The following is a 23,986-nucleotide window of genomic DNA, read 5'->3' as shown; positions in this document are numbered from 1 at the left end:
ATTGCATTTTTTTGCAATTTAATCGCACATGGAATTTTTTTCCCATTTTTGAGTACACGATATGGTAAAACCAATCGTGTTGTTTAAAAGCACAACTTGTCCCACAATAAAGAAGCCCTCACATGGCCATATTGATGGAAAAATAAAAAAGTTATGGCTCTGGGAAAAAGGGGAGCAAAGAACAGAAATGCAAAAATTAAAAAGGGCTTCGTCTCAAAGGGGTTAATGGGGGAAAAAGGGGGTGATTTGAACTTTTGTCTTTTTTATTTTTTTCATATTTAATTTTTTTTTTACTTTTTACTCTACTTAATAGTCCCCTTAGGGGACTTCTTGTGCTATACAAAGCAGTGCATCAGCCCTGCTACATATAGCTAAAATCTCAATCTGCTATGAACACCAGTCACAGGCTGGCTTTCACAGGAGGATTGTAATGACAGGCACAGGGAGTCTTCAGCAGACCACCGGCTGTCATGAAACCCTTCGGCACCCTACGATCACATCACAGGTGCACCGATGAGCACATGGAAGGATGCTCCCCTCTGCTGGTACATGTTAAATGCTGCTGTCAAAGATCGACAGTGGTATTAAAAAGGTTAAAAGTTGGGGCAAAGTGGCTGTTAGAGGAACATGATGACTGATTAAATCATCCATCACGTGTGGGGGCGTTCAAGCTAGCATTAAAGGCAGGGGTAATGCATAAGATGTAAGTTCAAGACATATTATGCAAATTTACGTCATATGTCATGAAGGGGTAAAAAATCCCCAACATTTGGCGTATTAGTTTCCCCCTAGAGTGATTATTTTGGTGCAAATTTTACAACCATTTTACAAAATGTGTGACTTTTGCGCTAAGTGGGTTCAAAACAAGTCAAAGACAAAAAACGAATAGTGTTAATTCTGCACAATATTCATGAAGTATGTCCGCTATTTTGAAGAAACTGGCTCAGAAAAATAGCAATGAGTATCACAAAATTTGCAGCTGTACAAAATATTTTTGTATTATAGTTTTTATAGCTCACTTTTTACTAAAATAATGGTAGGAAGATCATCGGCCTGCACCTGACATCTCTTTAAAGTTGTATACTTTATGAATACATTAAAAACAGATTGGAAACCTATTTGTCACGATTCATTTTTGGATTTGTGGCAGCTCTGTTTCGGCTATAATTTAAATGTAAAAACGTAGCTTTTTTCCTTTTGGGCCAGCAAGGATTAATGTCAGTTTCCCTTGCTGGCAACTTTTTGGCTTTGGTTGCTAGTCAGCTGATGTGGGTGGTGACTACTTCCACCATCCTTTAAAAGGTCATATGAAGCATCAGCTGACTGTTGGTAATAGAGTAATCTATGTTGACCAAACCTGGAGTAAAGAGCTCTCTGGTTGCAGTGGTGCTTCTGCTGTGTTCATGGAGTTCATGGTCCTGGTGCCTTATCCTCAGCTGTGTGGTGCTTTTCAGCAGGGACAGTGTTAAGTTCTATTTCCCCTTTTTCTGTCTGTCTTGTTGTTGTCCCTCTCCCGGAGTTGTTCACCATCTGCAGTGGTGAGGCTAAAGTCCTTGCTGGCCAGTGCACTAGCCAGGGAACAGTGAGGTGACAAAGAGGGACTAGGCACGTGACGGTACTGGGGGGGAAGGACCCACTTAGGGCGTTAGGAGAGCTTAGAGACATGCACAGGTTGGAGCTCAAGAGGTGCCCCATCCTTTGTTCCCTACTATTAGGGCCTTCCTCTCCCCATTCCATCAAATTGTTGGTGTTCGTTGTGTCATCCGCTGGACTCAACCATGTCGGTTTGTGACACTATTAGTAGTAAGAAGGACAAGGACAACTTTGCACAAACCTTGCTATCCAAGACTGTTTCTTCTTATAAGATATGCTTATAAGATGCATACAGCTCTCACAATTGATGATTACACAACCATATATACCATATATAGCCTACGGCCCCAAAAAGGAAATGTTGGACCACTCTCAGATTTTTCAGGAACCCATAAGACTTGCATTGACAATTTTGATCCAAGGCTCGAATAAAAATTAAACATGTCTCCATCATTTTCCGTGGAACATTTGGTTCAGGAAAAAATGTACACATGTGCACAGACCCATAAACTATCATACTGTATGTAAGAGTGTTATCTGCGAAAACCACAGATAACACTCGTGCGAGAAAATCAGATGTGTGGATGACATGTATTCCTGTGAGGGAGACACACACAAGAGAAATGTCTGACACTACTGTAGGAGCAGGATGAAGAATGAAAAGAAGGAGGCCTGCTCATCAATGTCGTAAAGGAGATTTCAAAGTGAAACTTATGGCACATTTTTTTTTACCTAGAGGTGGAATAATTTATTAGAGTGGAGATAAATTCATCTAAAATTTTACAAAAATTCATATTCTCCAGGATGCAGATATTTTTGTTATGTGCTCTACACAAATTCAACAAAGAAGACACAAAAAGAGCACAGCGAGGTCAAAAATACGCTGTTGTAAAGAAGTCACAGTAAATGAGCAAGTGCTAGTCAAAAAATGAAAAAAATACAAGGTATTTAGTTAATACGTTTTTTTGCAAAAAAATGTATATTAAGCTGCTCCACCAATCGCCAAGTTATACCCATAATAGAGCAGTCCTATCTAATGTATATAATCCCTATCTGATGTATTTAAAAACCTGATCATCTGCATAGTACCTGTATAAGCAGGGTTCAGAGAGAAAATATCCATGTGGACATGCAAGATGGAACAGCTTTAGTGCAAATGGCCCACAGAGGAGTGGTAGACTCCCCAGTCTTGTAGAAACAAGAGAACAATTATAGAACCAAAAACGGTACTTGCACAGTGAACAAGTCTGTAGAAACCTGTTCACACCACCAAGAAACATGAAGACACAAAAAGAGCACAGCGAGGTCAAAAATACTCTGTTGTAAAGAAGTCACAGTAAATGAGCAAGTGCTAGTCAAAAAATGAAAAAAATACAGGGTATTTAGTTAATACATTTTTTTTGCAAAAAAAATGTATATTAAGCTGCTCCACCAATCGCCAAGATATACCCATAATAGAGCAGTCCTATCTAATGTATATAATCCCTATCTGATGTATTTAAAAACCTGATCATCTGTATAGTACCTGTATAGATCCACAAATTCAACAAAACAGCTGAGAATTGGCTGACAATTTGCTGAGCTAAAGAAGGTCAGCAAAAGGTTAAAAAAATTAATACTGAGGGAAGAATCACACAGCTGAATAACTAGAACTGGGATCGCAATGCAATGCTCGGACTGGCCTTCGGCTCTCCTGACCCGAGCATGAGATTCATGCATTGGCCAGTCCGAGCATTACGTTGAGATCCTCGTCCAATTTATATGGCCGTCTGACTGCTCCTTACGGCTGGGATCACACTTGCGAGTGCAATGCGAGAGTCTCTCGCATCAACACCTGGCACTACCACCGCATTCAGCTGCATAGAAATACATGCAGCCGCACACTCTGGTCTCGAATGCCGGTGGCAGTGCTGGATATTGATGCGAGAGACTCGTGCGAGTTTCTCGCATTGCACTGGCAAGTGTTACCCCGGCCTAAGGCTCATCTTCCCACTGGCCTGCAGCCCACTTTCCGGTCCTCTGCGCCTCTTCTTTTCACCTTCCCGCACATCACTCATCTCCAGCCTTCTGCTTCACTCTGAGCCGTGGTTTCCAGGTGACTAGGCGTTTGACTCTACGCTCTGTCTATCCCCCAAGGTGCCAACTAGGCTTCAGTTGATGTTCGTTATAACATTGTGACGTTACAATGTGCCCCATGACGGCACTGTGCAAGGACGTTGTCAATGGTGTCCTTAGTCTTTACTTATGTGTACTGAGTTATTGTGGCATCAAAGATTTCTGTCATAATGTTGTGTTATCCATTTGAATACTGTTTAGACATTGTTGTATGCTTCATTATATGAATTATTATTCATCATAGTTTTTCGATTTATGTCTTTCAGACAAGGCGATATCACATTGCCACCATATTACCAGCCTGAAGAAGATGATGAAATGCCATTTATCTGTTCATTGTCTGGTGATAATGGAATCATGGGCTGTCACGAGATCCCACCACTTAGGGATCGGGGACATACATGCTGCTTGGATAAAGAGGACTATTATTACTACAATTCCATCCGACAGGAGTTTAATGTCAGCGGCATGTGTGTCAACTGGAATCAGTACTACAATGTTTGTCGCACCAGCAACACCAATCCCCATAAGGGCGCCATTAACTTTGATAACATTGGTTATGCTTGGATTGTCATATTTCAGGTGGAGTTTTGTAATTGACATTTTCAAGTGACTATGATAGAATTATTGCCTATAAATGAGCTGTAAAAATAACTATAACTAGGTCATTGCTCTAAAAAAAAAAGTAGCATGCTCCAATTCCTGTTCTCTGTCTTACAGGTCATTACATTAGAGGGCTGGGTAGAGATTATGTATTACGTCATGGATGCACACTCCTTCTATAACTTTATCTACTTCATTCTGCTGATTATAGTAAGTAATGTATGCTTTAAAAAAGTTGTTCATTAATGGAATGATAAAAAAAGGTGATAAGTTGATAATCGCTGGGGGTCTGACAAATGGGACACTAATAAAGCTTAAAGAGAAACTGTCATGTGAAAATACACTATTAACCGGCAAATATGGGGTTCATCTGCAGTTTAATAGTGTTCTAAAGCCATGCGGCCACCACACTGAAAGTTTGGCTGCTGAGAGGAAATTAACTTTATTCCTCCCTGCAGCCTCTGGCTTTCAGTCATAGTGGCACAACTGGAAGGGCCTTGGTCACCGCTCAGTGCGTAGTAAGCAGCGTCTCTGACCACATCCTGCACTGACAGACAGCCGGCTCAGCAGTGTATCAGTAGACAGCTGGCTGTCAGTCAGTATCGGGGCTCACTGTGCACTGAGTGGTGACTGAAGCCACACCGGCCATGACTGAAAGCCAGGCTGCACAACAGCCTTTGCTAGCTTAGATGATCTTGGTTTTTTAAGAACCAGCAGCTTTGCTATGCTGGCCAAGGACTCAGCGATCATGTGATTGACAGGTCCTACAGAAGCATCAGCAATTCTGATGGTTCTGTGTGCATCATAGTGATCACTGGGTGCTGTGTAGCTGGAAAAGAGAAGATAGAAGCTGTAATATTTGGGGTATGGTTCCAGATAATCAAAATCCAGAAGACTTTCCATTGCACTTTCATTTTAAGAAATCTCAAGCAAATGCTGCAAAAAATAAAAGTTCTACGAATTTGATATCTGCAGCATGTCAATTTATCTTGCAGATGTCCATGCGTATTTCATCCTTTTCGGTACTCACCCTCTTTTTTGCAATGATATTCAAAGTGGTAAATACTGATCTGTGCATAGCTGCAGCAAAGAAGCGATGCAGGGACGTACCCCAAACATTGATGTAGGTCTTTTTCTTAGATTTTATGGACTCCCTTGACCAACTAGCTGATCTGATAGAGAGACTGAATTTTTTTCATCGAATTCTTCATGCTGCCAGGCACCGTTGGACTTGGACAAGCAATATTCTTGGAAGGACTGAAAAAAATGTTTTGTATTTATCACAATTGTAGGTAATAAAATACGTCACTTCGCGTCGATGAGTTGGTGCCCAAGTAAGTTCTGATCCGTAATAGGTAGATGAAGTGAAACAAAGGAAATATTGTAATCATGGAATTCAATATATCCAGATAATTAATCCCGAATATCAACGTTTCAGCTCTGAATCGGGCCCTTCATCAGGGTTGTGCGGATTCTAGGACTGCACACATGATTCTCTCACCGCAACACTAGCAATCCGCTATACTCCGATGAAGGGCCCGATTCAGGGCTGAGACGTTGATATTCGGGATAAATTGAATTGCACGAATAAATATTTTGCTAAATTATTTCACTTCATCTTATTGAGTGCCGACTTTTCATCTACCTATATATTTGCCACAATACTCACGTGTCCCCCAACCCTGTGGCCCCAGCATCAATCAAGGATTTCTAGTTTAGACCAGTAGCATCGTTGCACCACTGGTCCGTATTGTGCACGTCTCCGACACCGTAGAGGCAAATTTGTCTCATGTAGCGTCTTCAGAAGAATGAAGTGACTGAAGGGGGTCAGATCATAAGATAACAGTGTACTCCAGCCATCTGGCCAGCTTCAGAATGGTGATCAGCTATGCAACGAGCAGTAAGCAAAACATTTCATAAATCGCTCAGCTCTTGAGGGCAAAGATCATTTATAATAATAGGTAAATTGCAAAGTTACTTGTTTTACATGTACTATTTCAATTTTTCCCCAATAAAAGAATGTGAGAATAACCCTTTAAGGCAAGTACCTCCTACGCAAACAAATCAGAAAACCTACTAAGGCTATGATTGAGCACAGTGTAATCTGAAAGATAGAGATATAGTATGACATGCACCTCCCACGTTCCACAAGTTGAGAACCTAGTCTTTAAAAGGAATCTGTCACTAGGTTTTTTGCCTTAATCTGAGAGGAACAAACTGTAGAGACCGAGACCCTGATTCCAGTGATATGTCACTTATGGGGCTACTTACTGTAGTTTTGATAAAGACTAGTAAACGTGCTGTAGTCCTCTCTGAGATCTGTATAACCCTGCCCCCACCACTGATTGGCAGTTTTCTGCCTATGCACAGTGTAGTGGTGTGGGCGGGGTTATAAACAGCTCCGCATTCAGAGAACTTGTAGATCTACAGCAGATAAAACAGGGATTTTGTCAAAACTGCAGCAAGCAGCCCAGTAAGTGATACATCACTTGAATCAGTGCTCTCATATGTGGTAGTAAAAGCCTGGCGACGGATTCTTTTTAAGTGGTGGAGACATTGCAAGAATCCACAATGGCATAAAAAACCTCAGAACACCACAAGGCAGTCATGAAATCCAACAACATTTTATTAAAGACACAATCAACATAAAGGTATAACAGACAAAAAGATACAATGGGGCTAAAAGAGATGACAAGGACCTCATCAGCATCAAGCCAAGCCCAAGGTAGGGTACATCCCTGAGAGCGGTAATTGTATGCAGAGAATCCGCATACCGCCAAGTGCAGAAAAGTACAATACTGATAGCGACCACTGACACACAGCTATGCCAACCATATAATCAATCAATGGGTAGACCAATACAAGTTTTCCACAACTGCTGTGCCAGCAAGTATATACTTAATAACTTTATATGCATACACATTACCTAGTGCAGATGGCAGAGAGCACACACAGGGACGCCCGTCCACCCCGACGCGCGTTTCGGTATCGTACCTTCCTTGAGGTTATTAGGCATATAGGGATGTACCCTACCTTGGGCTTGGCTTGATGCTGATGAGGTCCTTGTCATCTCTTTTAGCCCCATTGTACCTTTTTGTCTGTTATACCTTTATTGTTGATTGTGTCTTTAATAAAATGTTGTTGGATTTCATGACTGCCTTGTGGTGTTCTGAGGTTTTTTTATGCTATTGTTCTTGCAGTTATCCGTATATTTCCATACTTGGGTGGTGATTAGGCGGACATATAGTTATATGTACACTGTACTTTACTTAGTGATATTTTAGGTACCCACCACCAACAATGTTCATTGGAATATTTTTCTACTTGTACAAGAATCCACAATGGCCTTGACTCGGAGGAGTCAGATATAGCAGAAACGGCAGTCAGCAACTATGCTATCATATCAAGCTGAGGAAATGAAATCTCTCCGAATTCACCCAAAAGCCTGTAAATGTTGTTTACCGACTCACATAAAAGTTGCTTTCAAATGGTACATTGTAAAACAAAAGGAATCCAAATGCAGCAGTGGGTGTAATTAGGAGCTTTTCCTGACCTGCTGAGTTTCTGCCGAGAAGAACATCACTATCTTGGAACCGTTGTAGTTGCCCGCTATTTAGCTTCCTAACGGTTTGACTCTGCAGAGGCGCCAAGCGTTCCCACACTAATGAGACCCAGAGAGGTCACAGAGCTGGCACAGAGCGGTTACCTTCTCTAAAAAACACTGGAGCGGAGCCGCAGGCCGGGCGTATTGTCGGGAGTATGACGAGAAATTTACGCTACGTGTGTATTGTGTTATACGCAGCGACCAAGAACAATTAGGTGCAAAGTCTGATCAAAAATGTAACAACCACAAAAATAAGACCACTTGTTCCCTCGTTTTTCTACACTGAAGAATTTTTGGAAGGGTGATATATTAATTTAACTAAGTCATTTGCTTGATGCGGAGTTGTGATGCTTTTTACTAATTGTTTAAAGGATATCTGTCACCAATTTTTTCTGACCCAGCAGTAGGAGGTAGGGGCAGAGACCCGGATTCCAACGATGTATCATTTACTGGGCTTCTTGCTGCAGGTTTGAAAAAAAATTTGTTTTCTCTGCTTCAGAACTAGCAGTTCCCTGTATATTCCCGTCCACACCGCTGGTTGGCAGCTTTCAGTGTACACTCTGCATAGGCAGAACGCTGCCAAATAGTGGAGGAGTATGGCTGGCAGCAGGTTTACTAGTCCTTTAATGATAATCTTCTGTGATTTTATGAAAAGTGCAGCAAGTAGCTCAGTAAGTGACACATTGCTGGAATCAGGGTTTCTATCTCTGTACTATGCTGCAATCAGATTGGGTAGCAGAAACTTGCTGCTGAATTTAATGCAAACATTGCTTCATATCCATGATTTTGCATTGCTTCAGCAGTGATCGCCATTCCATTTTTCACACACTGGTGTCCGCCGCTGTCTGGACCAGGGGGCAGCAGTAGCTGACATTGGAATGACATAATACAAAGCCTTTTCAGAGAGTTGTGCCTGAAGCTATAGCCTGGGCATACTGAGTAAGCCTAGAAATACGTGTTACGTGTGTATTGTGCTATATGCAGTCTCCAGTTTTCAGCTGCTGCATACAGTACTGCTACCTAAAAACAATGAAGAACAAAGACTGCAGAGTTCTCTTCTGTAAGTTGAGCGCATTATTCAAAGAGGTTGTCTGAGGCCATCATACTCCCATTCAGCCCTCTATGTTCTGCTCCATACATTGCTCAGATCTGATCACTGCTGGAGCAGGTATACACTCCGGGGGTCTGACACTAGCACCCCCACCGATTTCATATCCTATGCCACAGATTACCTACCATCGCTATATATATATTTACATTTTTAAAATACAGCCACAATTCCATAGCCTTGAAGGATTATTCTCATCTCAGACATTTAAGTCAAATTCACAGGATGTGACTTCTGTATAGAGACCAGAGCCACCCAAGCCAGGAAATTTAAAAGCCCTAGCTGCTGTGATGTTATACAGAAGCAATCTATCAGTGAAGTGCTCTTGCAATAGGCAAGTCACTTGTGGGGGCAGGATGGGTCTGTGACCGCTGGGTATTCTGATAATGTGTTTTGACAGTGCGCTCGTTACTGCTGAACTGAGTCAGTGAGAAAGAGCGCACTGTCACTGTGCACATCACACAAGTGCACATCAAGCAGTGACTATCACAACTCCTGAAACAAAGGTCACTGATAATGCTTCATTTCCGGGAGAGAGCAAGGGTTAAAGCAGTGACAGCATCTTCTGCCCTGATGATGCTTCGTTTAAGTATCCCAGCATGTACTGAGACTCTCAAACAAAGAGTCATCAAAAGGGAAGTAGCAAAAACAGCGAGATGATGTAGGTAAAGAAGTTGTCCACTATATTGTATAACGCCCCCACTGACTTAAACCTTATAAAGAAGTATTTTTGTAAATACCTATAGTTGCCATCTGTGCCTGTGAGTGGCACTAACGCTGACCGCTCACTCCCCATCACATGACTCCGGCTGCAGCCGCTGCTGACATCCGCTTATGTCACGTCAAGTTCCGAATCTCGTGCCTTCCCCCGGGCGTGAGCCAGTCGCGCGCACCCCTCCTGATTGACTGGGCTGTGGGCGGAGTTTCACCACAAGTCACAGCCAAGTATCCAGTATACTTGGCCCCGGCTTCTTCACCATCAGAAGTAATGCAGCGATAGCTATGGCACCCCTAGTGTTAGGGACAGGGAAGGTGTCCCTGGCCCTGGATATTCCAACAACAGAATTGTGACACTCTGGTTGTAGTTTGTCAGGCTTTCTTATTTTATTTAGCATGTCGCAGAATGGGAACAGAATTATTAAGTAATAGTTATAACATTATGTAGATTATCAGAAGATCAAGAATGAAATATGTTGAAAATGCATTTAATAACCAAGCCATGATCAATGCTTAAAGGGAGAGTTAAAGGCTTTCTTTTAAGAAATTAAAAAGCATCTGCTTTGAATAATTTTCTCTCGCTATAATCATTGTTTCAGTAAGAAAAGCAATGAATCTCTTTCATCCCTGGAGCTGGAAGTTTTTCACAACTGTGTGAACACCTGAATATGCCAGTTGTACGCCAAGGTTCCGGTGTGGACCGTTGTCATTTTGTTTTTCTTTTTTTTTTTACTGCAGGTCGGATCGTTTTTCATGATCAATTTGTGCCTAGTTGTAATAGCCACTCAATTCTCCGAGACCAAGCAAAGGGAGCACCAGCTGATGCAGGAGCAGAGGGCTTTGTATTTATCCTCCAGCACTGTCGCTAGTTATGCCGAGCCTGGGGACTGTTACGAGGAGATCTTTCAATATGTCTGCCACATCCTCCGGAAGGCCAAGCGTCGTACGGTCGGGCTTTACATGAGCCTTCAAAGCCGAAGACAGAGTCGAATTGAGCTCAACAACACCAAGCTGGGGATCAATGGGAAAGAACAGCACCAGTTGTGTAAGAATGACAAATTCAGCTCTGCCTTATTAGTCTATGTGAGCAAAAACGGCATCTTTAATGTGTATTTTTATTGCCTTATCCGGAGCAAACTGTGACTTGAAAGAAAAAAAAAGGCAACGGAAGTGGTGAAGATCCGTATATTATTTTCTTGATATTCAGTAATCACATGGCCACATTGCTTAGTTTTCTTAAAAACAGAAAAAAGTAGGAAAAACTTTAGGTTAAATTGCCCCAATTCCCATTTGAGGTGACTGTAAGGGTATGCGCACACGATGCGGATTTTGCTGCGGATCCGCAGCGTTTCCGCAGCTGCGGGTCCGCAGCAGTTTCCCATGAGTTTACATTACAATGTAAACCTATGGGAAACGACAAAACCGCTGTTCACACGCTGCGGAAAAAACCGTGTGGAAACGCAGCGGTTTACATTCCGCAGCATGTCACTTCTTTCTGCGAATTCCGCAGCGGTTTACATTCCGCAGCATGTCACTTCTTTCTGCGGATTCCGCAGCGGTTTACATTCCGCAGCATGTCACTTCTTTCTGCGGATTCCGCAGCGGTTTCACAGCTGCTCCTATAGAAAACCACAGGTGTAAAACCGCAGTGAAATCCGCAGAAAAACCGCGATAAATCTGCAGCAAAAACGCAGCGTTTTTGCCCTACAGATTTGTCAAATCCGCTGCGGAAAAATCCGCAGTGGACCATTATACCTGTGCACATGGCCTAATATGGCTGCAACAACCAGGCCCTGGGCAATTCTACCATACGGAACTAATGATACTGAATTAATAGATATATCATAGATGATTAATTAACATTTTAAAATGCTAGAATCTGCGTAAAGGGTCATTCCCCCAAAAAATATTAAGTTATTCCCTTTTCATAGGATGAGGGATAACTTATTGATGCCTGGTGGTCCGACCATTGGGACGCCTAAAGAATTTGATAACTGGGCAACCCTGGAACAAAGCCCTGTCTTCAATGGAGTGGGGGTTGCATATACACAACCTCTGCTTCATTCATTGTCTATATGACTGCCGGAAAAAGTTGAATGCTGCGTTTAGGTTTATCACAACAGTTCCATAGGAAATGAGAGAAGTGAAGGTCAAGCATGCTCCGCTCTTTTCAAGATGGGTTTCTAAGAGCCCCATTCTCATGATCACGGGCAGTCGAGGCGGCGTCAGCGATCAGTAAGTTGTCCTGTATACTTTGGATAGAGGATCATTTCATATTTTGGGAAGAATCCCTCAAGGCATAGCGCCGTGCAGCTTGTTGTGGCTGTGACTGGTACTGCAGCTCACAACAGCTTATTACCAATAAAAGTGAAAGGAGTGGAGCTGCAATGCCAAGCACAACCACTTCTTAACGAATAGCCAATTAGCCATCACTGTTACATTCTTGGAAAACCCAAAACTTGTTTTATGCAGCTCATCTACAGAACCTCTTAACACACATTGCATTTTCAGCAGAACCATTTTTTTTTAAACAAAGAACTATATAACTTCACACATTTCAGCTTCCAGCCTCATGATTTTAAGTCATCAGTGAATTCATGAGTGCCTCCTAATATTCTTATAATATACAGCTGTAATATCCTATATATATATTGACATTGGTAGAGCTTTAAATACAAAGATATTAATGGCATTTCCTGGCATTACAATGTATTTCCATAGAGATGTCACAATACATAGGATATGATAAAGTTAGGTCATGAGAAACGTTCTTCTGTAATCTGACATGCATCCACAAGACTCATTGGTCAAGAGAAGAAAGTGGATACTTATTTATTCAAGTTGTTTTTTACACAGTGCTGTGCAAAAGGTTTAAGCATGCGTGGAAAAAATGCTGCAGAGTAGGAATGCCTTAAAATATAGAAGTGTTCATGTTTTATTTTGATAATTTGACACAATGCAAATGCAATGAACAAAAGAGAAATCTAAGTAAAATCAATATATGATGCGACCAATATTTGGCTTCAACACAGAATCAATTCTTCTAGAATAATTTCCTTAAAGTCAAGGAGTGTAGGAAGCTTAAAATTGGGTGAGGAACAGTCAATCTCTACTGCAAAGGTTGTGGAGGACAGTTTCTTGCTATACACAAGGGCATGACTAAGCAGAGCAACAAGACACAAGGTAGTTATACTGTATCAGCAATGTCGCTTGCAGGCAAAGATTTCAACGCAGACTGGGGTTTCAAGCTCTGCCGTTAAAACTCTTTTGAAGAGGAACCAAGAAATGGGCAACATTGAGGACTGTGGTAACCGTGGTCGACCAAGAAAAGTAGTGTAGCAGATGGAAAAACACATCATGCTTACTTCCCTTCGAAATCGTAAAGTATCCAGCAGTGCCAGCAGCTTAGACCTGGAGGCAACCAGCGTGACTAAACTACACCTAGCTACTGTTCAAAAAAAATCTGGTCAAGACTCAAGAGTGGTCTTCATGGAAAAATTATGGTGAGAAACTATACATTTGTCATGGAAACAAGGACAGGAGATTGAAGTATGAATAAAAATATAAGAACTGAGATGCAGAAAAACGGCAACAAGTGTTCTGTACTGAGGGGTCAAAAGATGAAGTAATTGTCTGTAACAACACAGTTTGCTTGCAGAACAGCTTTAGAGAGTTACAATGATGAGTGTCTGCAGGCAACAGTGAAGCATGGTGGAGGTTCCTTGCAGGTTTGGGACTATATTTCCACAAACTAAGTTGGGTCAAGATAAATGATGTTCTCAATGCTGAGAAATATATACTTCTTCCTTGTGCAATACCATCAGGATGGCCCCTTATTTGTCCTGCTACAGGTCAATGACTCCAAACATACAGTTAATGTCATTAAGAACTATCTTCAACGTAAAGAAGACCAAGGAAGTGGTGATATGGCCTCCACAGAGCCTGGATCTCAACATCGTATAGTCTGTCTGGTATTATATGAAGAGACAGAAGGTTATGCACAAGCGTACATCTGCAGAAGATCTGAGGTTAGTTCTCCAAGATGTTTGGAACAACCTCCCTGCCGAGTGCCTACAAATACTGTGTACAAATAATGTACCTAGAAGAATTTATGCTGCTTTGAAGGCAAATGCCATTCTCACTAAATATTGATTTCTTTTTATTGCTCATTCACTTTGTATTTTTTAACCTATCTATTAACACTTCTATTTGTGACCACATTCTTAACTTGCAGTATTTTTTCCACAGCTGTATAAGACTTTTGCACAGTTCTGCAGCACCAACATATTCACCAGATCCGTACAGAAAGTGGCATCACTTAAATCAAATTTTACATCACATATTGGTTAATTAGTCCATCACTATGCTCTTGGTGTTTATTAGAAGACCAGGATTTCTTCGGAAAACCCATGGAACTACAGGGAGACTCTCTACAGACTATATACATATCTTTCTTCATTTTGGGCTCCTGGACTCCAATTTCCTGCAAAGTAAGAGCGTTAGCCACTGAACCTTGCACCTCGGCTGCAGTGCACTTGCACCTACAATGCAAACATAGCACACGTGATACGCGCCAACAACACTTTTAACCCCATTCAGATGTATAGAGCTGATTTTTGATCTCAGAGATTTCTGCAACAAATCTGGTGCATGTGTATATACACCATTCTTACTACATTGTTGCAGTTTCTGCAAGACAGAGTAATAATTAAAAATGTTATCGCACACTTTAAATGCTAAAATGAGCTTTAAGAAGAACACTCCCAACTGCTAGCCGAGGTTTATAAAACTGTTTATTGATGTTTAAATGCCACTAAATGTTATATTTCACTACAGAGGATGAACTTCAATGTTCATTCCCCTGTCAAGCTCAATATAGTCATGTGTTAATTATAATCAGAACATTAGAAGAGAAAATATGATAAACTAAAAGAGGCCTCAATCTTATGTGACAGCAAGTCCAGGGCCGCGAAGAGAGAATTCAGTAAGGACGACATTAATTCTGTTGTGGGCCAAAACTCTGCAAGATACTGTTATACACTATTTTCATATGTCTCAGTGTAACGCATTTACAATTTAGATTTTTGCAAATATGAACTTTGACAAAAACTTTACTAGAACTTACTGTCCTAGTAGCTGTACAATAAAAAAAGAGAGTGTTGTATGTTATTTAAGGTAGAACTTTTCTCCTTGTGGAGAGTTTCAAGCAGAAGTAAGGAGACTTTTAGGCCATGCAATGCTCCTCTGGGAATTTAAAGCACCATTCCAGTACTTTGTTTTTATTTTACCACTGGAGTGATGACACTAATCTAAGTTTCCTGACCCTAGTACTATATTCACCGATCCGGTCATCTTCTGCAGGTTATGACCTGCCGGAACGCCCCAGTGTTTGCTAGGCGATCTGGAAGTCACTACTCAATGTACGTCTATAAGAGCCAGAAGGAGGCCAGAAGGAGGCTCCGATAGACTTAGAGTGGGACCCTGTGATCGTTACATCTTACTTCAGGTCAGACAACAATTGTGGTAACAAAATGGAGGCACAGGACCACAGCGGCGCTGAGAAGAGCGGAAGACATTGGCTGATAAGTATATTACTAGGGGCAAGGAACAGACACTACTGATACCTCTCCAGTGGTGAAATTAAAAAGGATTTTGGAGTGGTGTTTAAATATGCTATTAGCCTCTTCAGAGAGGAAGAGCACAAGATCTCTAGTGCCACCTATTGGATGTCGATATGGTATTTACTTTTAGGCTCGCCAACTTGACACTCTCTGCAAGGAGAATTGTTTCTAGTCAAAGGCCCTCCTCCAGCCAAATCAGACTTCATTGTTTGCACTAATGAGTGGAAAACACCCTGAAACATGAGTCTGCAAATGGAGTGTCTAATTAGGCCTCGAGTTCAAGTCCTTTTCTTTTCTAAAGAGACTATTTACATATTGTATGTTATGTAATGCTTGTTTCCACAGATTAGATTTTTGCAAATCTGAACTTTGACAAAAACTTTACTAAAACTTACTGTCCTAGTAGCTGTACAATAAAATGAAGGTGCTGTATGTTATCTAAGGAGGAACATTTCTAGTCGTGGAAAGCGTCAAGCAGCCGTAAGGAGACTTTTAGGCCATGCAATGCTCCTCAAGTCCTTTTCCTCTCTAAAGAGGCTATTTACATATTGTATGTTAAGTATTGCTTGTTCCCAAACTGTAGTAATAACTTAAAGGTGAAATTCATTTAACATAATTTACTGATGAAGCATAGATACACGTGACAGGCATCAATCTTTTTGCTCACATATTTCTATAACTAGAAAAAGATATAATACTTAATGACAAAGGGCATCAAAAGATAGGACAGACGGACAAGAATGTCGCAATGTATTTCCAGTAACTGAATCCTCTAAGCAGTGCCAAATGACTGCCGCTCCACATAGCACTTTAATTTCGATTAATGCTTTAGTTTTCAGACTTCTTTGTTGTTTTCTGCGTGTATTTCTGACACATCAGATGCCTAGACTGATATGTAGAAGATAAGTAAAATAAATTCTCTTCTATCATTCATTGTTTTTTTTACATTCGTCTTAGAATGTAATTTGCAATTCTTTCTTGCATTTCTTAACCCCTTTCTGACATCGGACGTACTATCCCGTCGAGGTGGGGTGGGCCCCTATGACCACCGACGGAATAGTACGTCCAGCGCGATCGGCGGCGCTCACGGGGGGAGCGCGGCCGATCGCGGCCGGGTGTCAGCTGCCCATCGCAGCTGACATCCGGCACTATGTGCCAGGAGCGGTCATGGACCGCTCCCGGCACTTTAACCCCTGGCACACCGTGATCAAACATGATCGCGATGTGCCGGCGGTGCAGGGAAGCATCGCGCAGGGTGGGGGCTCCCTGCGGGCTTCCCTGAGCCCCCCGCAGCAACGCGATGTGATCGCGTTGCTGCGAGGGTCTTACCTCCCTCCCTGCCTGCTCCAGACCCAGATCCAAGATGGCCACGGATCCGGGTCCTGCAGGGAGGGAGGTGGCTTCACAGTGCCTGCTCAGAGCAGGCACTGTGAAGCAGCCTGCACTGCTCTCAGATCGGTGATCTGACAGAGTGCTGTGCAAACTGTCAGATCACCGATCTGTGATGTCCCCCCGTGGGACAATGTAAAAAAGTTTAAAAAATTTTTTCAAAATGTGTAAAAAAAAAAAAAAAAAATTCCTAAATAATGAAAAAAAAAATATTATTCCCATAAATACATTTCTTTATCTAAATAAAATAAAATGCCGCGTCCGTAACGGCCCGACCTATAAAACTGGCCCACTAGTTAACCCCTTCAGTAAACACCTTAAGAAAAAAAAAAAAAAAACGAGGCAAAAAACAACGCTTTATTATCATACCACCGAACAAAAAGTGGAATAACACGCGATCAAAAAGACAGATATAAATAACCATGATACCGCTGAAAGCGTCATCTTGTCCTGCAAAAAACGAGCCACCATACAGAATCATCAGCAAAAAAATAAAAAAGTTATAGTCCTGAGAATAAAGCGATGCAAAAATAATTATTTTTTCTATAAAATAGTTTTTATCGTATAAAAGCGCCAAAACATAAAAAAATGATATAAATGAGGTGTCGCTGTAATCGTACTGACCCGAAGAATAAAACTGATTTATCAATTTTACCAAACGCGGAACGGTATAAACGCCTCCCCCAAAAGAAATTCATGAATATCTGGTTTTTGGTCATTCTGCCTCACAAAAATCGGAATAAAAAGCGATCAAAAAATGTAACGTGCCCGAAAATGTTACCAATAAAAACGTCAACTCGTCCCGCAAAAAACAAGACCTCACATGACTCTGTGAACCAAAATATGGAAAAATTATAGCTCTCCAAATGTGGTAATGCAAAAAATATTTTTTGCAATAAAAAGCGTCTTTCAGTGTGTGACGGCTGCCAATCATAAAAATCCGCTAAAAAACCCGCTATAAAAGTAAATTAAACCCCCCTTCAACACCCCCTTAGTTAGGGAAAAATTAAAAAAATGTATTTATTTCCATTTTTCCATTAGGGCTAGGGTTAGGGCTAGGGTTAGGGTTAGGGCTAGGGTTATGGTTAGGGCTAGGGCTAGGGTTAGGGTTAGGGCTAGGGTTAGAGCTAGGGTTAGGGTTAGAGCTAGGGTTAGGGCTAGGGTTAGGGCTAGGGTTAGGGTTAGGGCTAGGATTAGGGCTAGGGTTAGGGTTAGGGCTAGGGTTAGGGCTAGGGTTAGGGTTAGGGCTAGGGTTAGGGCTAGGGTTAGGGTTAGGGCTACAGTTTGGGTTGGGGCTAAAGTTAGGGTTAGGGTTGGGGCTAAAGTTACAGTTAGGGTTTAGATTACATTTACAGTTGGGAATAGGGTTGGGATTAGGGTTAGGGGTGTGTCAGGGTTAGAGGTGTGTTTAGGGTTACTGTTGGGATTAGGGTTAGGGGTGTGTTTGGACTAGGGTTTCAGTTATAATTGGGGGGTTTCCACTGTTTAGGCACATCAGGGGCTCTCCAAACGCGACATGGCGTCCGATCTCAATTCCAGCCAATTCTGCGTTGAAAAAGTAAAACAGTGCTTCTTCCCTTCCGAGCTCTCCCGTGTGCCCAAACAGGGGTTTACCCCAACATATGGGGTATCAGTGTACTCAGGACAAATAGGACAACAACTTTTGGGGTCCAATTTCTCCTGTTACCCTTGGGAAAATACAAAACTGGGGGCTAAAAAATAATTTTTGTGGGGAAAAAAAAAGATTTTTTATTTTCACGGCTCTGCGTTATAAACTGTAGTGAAACACTTGGGGGTTCAAAGTTCTCACAACACATCTAGATAAGTTCCATGGGGGGTCTAGTTTCCAATATGGGGTCACTTGTGGGGGATTTCTACTGTTTAGGTACATTAGGCGTTCTGCAAACGCAATGTGACGCCTGCAGACCATTCCATCTAAGTCTGCTTTCCAAATGGCACTCCTTGCCTTCCGAGCCCTCCCATGCGCCCAAACGGTGGTTGCCCCCAACATATGGGGTATCAGCGTACTCAGGACAAATTGGACAACAACTTTTGGGGTCAAATGTCTCCTCTTACCCTCGGGAAAGTACAAAACTGGGGGCTAAAAAATAATTTTTTGGGGAAAGATTTTTTTTAAAATTTTCACGGTTCTGCGTTATAAACTGTAGTGAAACACTTGGGGGTTCAAAGTTCTCACAACACATCTAGATAAGTTCCATGGGGGGTCTAGTTTCCTAAATGGTGTCACTTGTGGGGGGTTTCTACTGTTTTGGTACATTAGGGGCTCTGCAAACGCAATGTGACACCTGCAGACCATTCCATCTAAGTCTGCATTCAAATGGCACTCCTTCCCTTCCGAACCCTCCCATGCGCCCAAACAGTGGTTCCCCCACATATGGTGTATCATCGCACTCAGGACAAATTGGGCAACAAATTTTGGGGTCCACTTTCTCCTGTTACCCTCGGGAAAATACAAAACTGGGGGCTAAAAAAATAATTTTTGTGGGAAAAATTTTTTGTTTTATTTTTACGGCTCTGCATTATAAACTTCTGTGAAGCACTTGGTGGGTCAAAGTGCTCACCACACCTCTAGATAAGTTCCTTAGGGGGTCTACTTTCCAAAATGGTGTCACTTGTGGGGGGTTTCAATGTTTAGGCACATCGGTGGCTCTCCAAACGCAACATGGCGTCCCATCTCAATTTCTGTCAATTTTGCATTGAAAAGTCAAACGGCGCTCCTTCCCTTCCGAGCTCTCCCATCCGCCCAAACAGTGGTTTACCCGCACATATGGGGTATCAGCGTACTCAGGACAAATTGTACAACAACTTTTGGGGTCCAATTTCTTCTCTTACCCTTGGGAAAATAAAAAATTGGGGGCGGAAAGTTAATTTTTGTGAAAAAATATGATTTTTTATTTTTACGGTTCTACATTATAAACTTCTGTGAAGCACTTGGTGGGTCAAAGTGCTCACCACACCTCTAGATAAGTTCCTTAGGGGGTCTACTTTCCAAAATGGTGTCACTTGTGGGGGGTTTCAATGTTTAGGCACATCAGGGGCTCTCCAAACGAAACATGGCGTCCCATCTCAATTCCAGTCAATTTTGCATTGAAAAGTCAAATGGCGCTCCTTCGCTTCCGAGCTCTGCCATGCGCCCAAACAGTGGTCTACCCCCACATGTGGGATATTGGCGTACTCAGGACAAATTGTACAACAATGTTTGGGGTCCATTTTCTCCTGTTATCCTTGGTAAAATAAAACAAATTGGAGCTGAATTAAATTTTTTGTGAAAAAAGTTAAATGTTCATTTTTATTTAAACATTCAAAAAATTCCTGTGAAGCACCAGAAGGGTTAATAAACTTCTTGAATATGGTTTTGAGCACCTTGAGGGGTGTAGTTTTTAGAATGGTGTCACACTTGGGTATTTTCTATCATATAGACCCCTCAAAATGACTTCAAATGAGATGTGGTCCCTAAAAAAAATGGTGTTGTAGAAATGAGAAATTGCTGGTCAACTTTTAACACTTATAACTCCCTAACAAAAAAAAATTGTGGGAAATGTTACTTATTAAGTATTTTCTGTGACATATCTCTGTGATTTAATTGCATAAAAATTCAAAGTTGGAAAATTGCGAAATTTTCATAATTTTCGCCAAATTTCCGTTATTTTCACAAATAAACGCAGGTACTATCAAAGAATTTTTACCATTGTCATGAAGTACAATATGTCACGAGAAAACAGTGTCAGAATCACTGGGATCCGTTGAAGCGTTCCAGAGTTATAACCTCACAAAGGGACAGTGGTCAGAATTGTAAAAATTGGCCCGGTCATTAACGTGCAAACCACCCTTGGGGGTAAAGGGGTTAAACCAGTCTGGAAAACAAATCAGCTTGAGAAGGTGTGACAAATATATTAAGATGCTCACACCCCTTAATAAATTTGGTGGATCTTGAGTTTTCCATTTGGCATAAATTAAATTTACAATAACTCATAGATTGATGCCTATTTCTGGTATAAAGTTTAGTATTTTGTCCTAAGGCTAAGCGTTAAATATTTTTTTTAAGTTTTGAGGGTGGTGCAAAATTTGAAAAAGTTGTCCAATGTCTGCACTACAATTTTTTTATGCCAGTTTTCTGGTGTATCTTATTTCTATACCCGTTATAAATAGCAACTATTGGGTCCTCTGTTACTTTTCTGGAAGATTTATTTTCTGGAAGACTCTAAATTCTTACAAAAGACATGCTAGCTGGGCAGTGGTTCATTGCTGTCATTGGATTTATCTCTTCCATTTGCGACTTGATTGAACAGGTCACTGTGCTTTACAAAATAAGAGTAACTGACTGTTTCCTTTTTTAGGGGTATGTCAAAAGCACAGTCAATTGGATTATACTTCTCATGCAATTGTACAGCCCATCGCAATGACGTTAACATCCGACCTTTCAAACTGCCCTCAATGTACCAAAGGTAAATGGGATGATGGGCGAAAGCTTTCCGCAGCAGAAAGCAACAAATCCAGCCAAGAAGGGACACAAGGACAGGCCAGCGAGAAGGAAAGTGGTGGCAGCATGACTGAGCTTGACAAGGATGCAGAAGAAGATGCAGATGAAGGCTTTTGTGAACGACTTGGTGCAGAAATACGTGTGAAGCTCAGAGGAATAGTGGACAGCAAATATTTTAATCGTGGAATCATGATAGCTATTCTTGTGAACACAATCAGTATGGGCATTGAGCACCATGAGCAGGTACGTCACAGCCATATCGTTGTATGTTTCTGTTAGTAAAGTTCATTGCAACTTTGGGTTGTCCCATGTTCTAACCTTCAGGAGCGCACTGCTCTCCAGCCTCCTGTTGCTTCTGTCAAAGGCCATATGCCCAAAAAGGCTACCTCGGACAGAATTGGTGCAAGCCACTCCTTCTGTCAGATAACAGAGGAACCATAGGCCTTCACCCTTTAACCCCTCTACAGGGATCTGGTCTTAAAATGCCTTCACTGGATTGCTTCTATGGAAGGGTTGCTGTCTGGAAGAGCAAACCAGGACAAAAGAATGGTCATATAGCTGGGTCACAAGCTAGAGGGCAGCAAAGGTACAAAATTGTCAGGCAGGAACAAAAGAAATGTCAAAACAGGGAACAGATACATTAACAGGATCATAAGACTATATCTGGCAGCCAGGGCCAGTTTTAGACAAAGTGGGGCCCTGGGAAAAAGTGAACATTGATGTAGGGTCGGCTACAAATGTGACACAATGCACCTGGGCCACTGTAAGGCGCGGTGGCAATGTGGAGAGAAGGGAGGACATAAGTTATTTACATGGAGTAAAGGAGGCACATAGAAATGCCGAGGGTGGGAGGAGCCAGGAAGAGGGGAGAAGGGGCGGGGTCCCATGTGTGAGTCGTATCTATCCCTAGGATTGCAATGGGGATAAGGAGAAAACCCGATATGATAGGTGGGCAGAACTGGGGGGTGGAGGCAATAAATACTACAGACTATGTGTGTATGGGAGTAACAAGAAGAAATGGAATAAGGGCGTTATATAGAACCCCTGACGATATAGGGTGTGGGTGCGGTGCAGAGCATTATGACCTGTATGCGTGAATGGAATGCTATGACATATATACTTAGAATGCCGCTAGATGCTACTAAGTCTAGAGAGAGTGTGTCCGTAGTGAACGGTGGTAATGAACAAGAATATAGACACAGAGAGTGCTGATCAATCCGGTGGTGACAGTGGTTCGTGATGTGCCAATCAATCATTAATACAGATGACTCTAGAAAACAAAGACATATATTAGTATACATTATTGACAAGCATATGTCAGGCATTTCAAACATTACTACATCAGTAACTAGAAAAAGCACCAAAACACCTTAAATAAATGCAGATAATTCATATTCCCTATTAAGTCCTTTTGGTGACAATGTATCCAAGGTGTGTATCCAGTTTGCCTCGCGTTTCCTGAGCATCAGTATCCTATTTCCCCCCTGCGCTGTATGGGAACTTGCTCAAGGACTTGAAATTTTAATTGGGAAATATTATGTCCAGATGTATGAAAGTGGTAGGGCAGCGGCAGCAGAAGATTATTGCAGCGGATGGTAGATTTGTGTTTAGACACACGATCCCTAATTGGTTGGGATGTTTCCCCTACATATAGTAGGCCACACTGGCATTTGATGACATAGATGACATATGTGGAACTACATGTAAAGTACCCTCTGATTTTGAATTCTTTACCAGAGTATGGATGTGTGACTACGTTACCCTTCAAGACATTTTTGCATTGAACACAATGTAAGCAAGGGAAAGTGCCTTCCCTGGGTTTACCTAAAAAACTCTGTCTAACAGTGGTGTTAGTGCCGATATCGGCTTTGACAAGACTATCCCGCAGGCTTGGGGCTCTTTTAAAGCACGGAAGAAATGGGTGCTGGAACTCCGCTACATTGGGAAAGGCATTTGATAGGATCGGCCAGTTACTGCGTATAGTCCTATGGAGTTTGTACATGAAGGGGTGGAACGAGTGCACGAATGGGATACGTGAGGTTGTGTCCGCCCTAGGTCTGTTGGTAATAGCCCTGGATTCCTCCAGGATAGGTAGGGGATACCCTCTAGCTTGGAACTTCTGTGTCATCTCCTGTGTACGTTGGTCCCTAGTGTTGATGTCAGAAACTATACGTTGGACCCTCTGGTACTGTGCCTTGGGTATGGCTCTTTTAGTTGATGGGGGTGGAGACTTTGAAAAGGTAGGAGACTGTTGCGGTCTGTGCTTTTGGAATAGAGATCTGTGCTCAGTCGACCACCCAGGTCCTTGATTACCAATGTGTCTAGAAAGTTCATGCTCCAGAGATCATAGTTTATAGTAAAGGTAATGCCAGGCCAAGAGGTATTCAGGAGTGACAGGAAGGCGTGGAGGGTTTCCTCTGAACCCCGCCATACACAGGATACATCATCGATGTATCTTTTCCATGTGATGATGTTCTCCTTAAACAAGCTGTTCATGTATATAATGCTCTCCTCAAAGTGTATCATATATGCATTTGCATATGGAGGTGCTGCGTGTGACCCCATAGCGGTCCCCCGTTTTTGTAGGTAAAATGTGTTCTGAAACAAGAAGAAGTTCGACGTAAGTATGACCCTTAAGAGGTCAATACATAGTGATATTTGGTCAGTATCCATATCGGTTTCTTCAAGTAGATGACGGACCGAGTGGATACCCTCCTCATGGGGAATAGAGGTAT

General features: G+C 41.9%; 1 protein-coding gene across 1 annotated transcript in view; it reads left to right on the top strand.

Moving 5' to 3' along the window:
• CACNA1I (calcium voltage-gated channel subunit alpha1 I) overlaps window positions 1–23,986 on the top strand; it is a 459,676-nt gene that overhangs the window by 96,779 nt on the left and 338,911 nt on the right. The window contains exons 3-7 of the mRNA XM_069737599.1: window positions 3,975–4,290; window positions 4,429–4,521; window positions 10,479–10,823; window positions 13,592–13,768; window positions 21,162–21,494. Coding sequence (XP_069593700.1) covers window positions 3,975–4,290; window positions 4,429–4,521; window positions 10,479–10,823; window positions 13,592–13,768; window positions 21,162–21,494 — 1,264 coding nt within the window. The remainder of the gene's footprint in view (window positions 1–3,974; window positions 4,291–4,428; window positions 4,522–10,478; window positions 10,824–13,591; window positions 13,769–21,161; window positions 21,495–23,986) is intronic.

This window comes from Ranitomeya imitator, chromosome 8, assembly GCF_032444005.1.
Source record: "Ranitomeya imitator isolate aRanImi1 chromosome 8, aRanImi1.pri, whole genome shotgun sequence".
NCBI lineage: Eukaryota > Metazoa > Chordata > Amphibia > Anura > Dendrobatidae > Ranitomeya > Ranitomeya imitator.
Note: the sequence above shows the minus strand (reverse complement) of the source record. Positions and strands in the feature narration are given on the sequence as shown.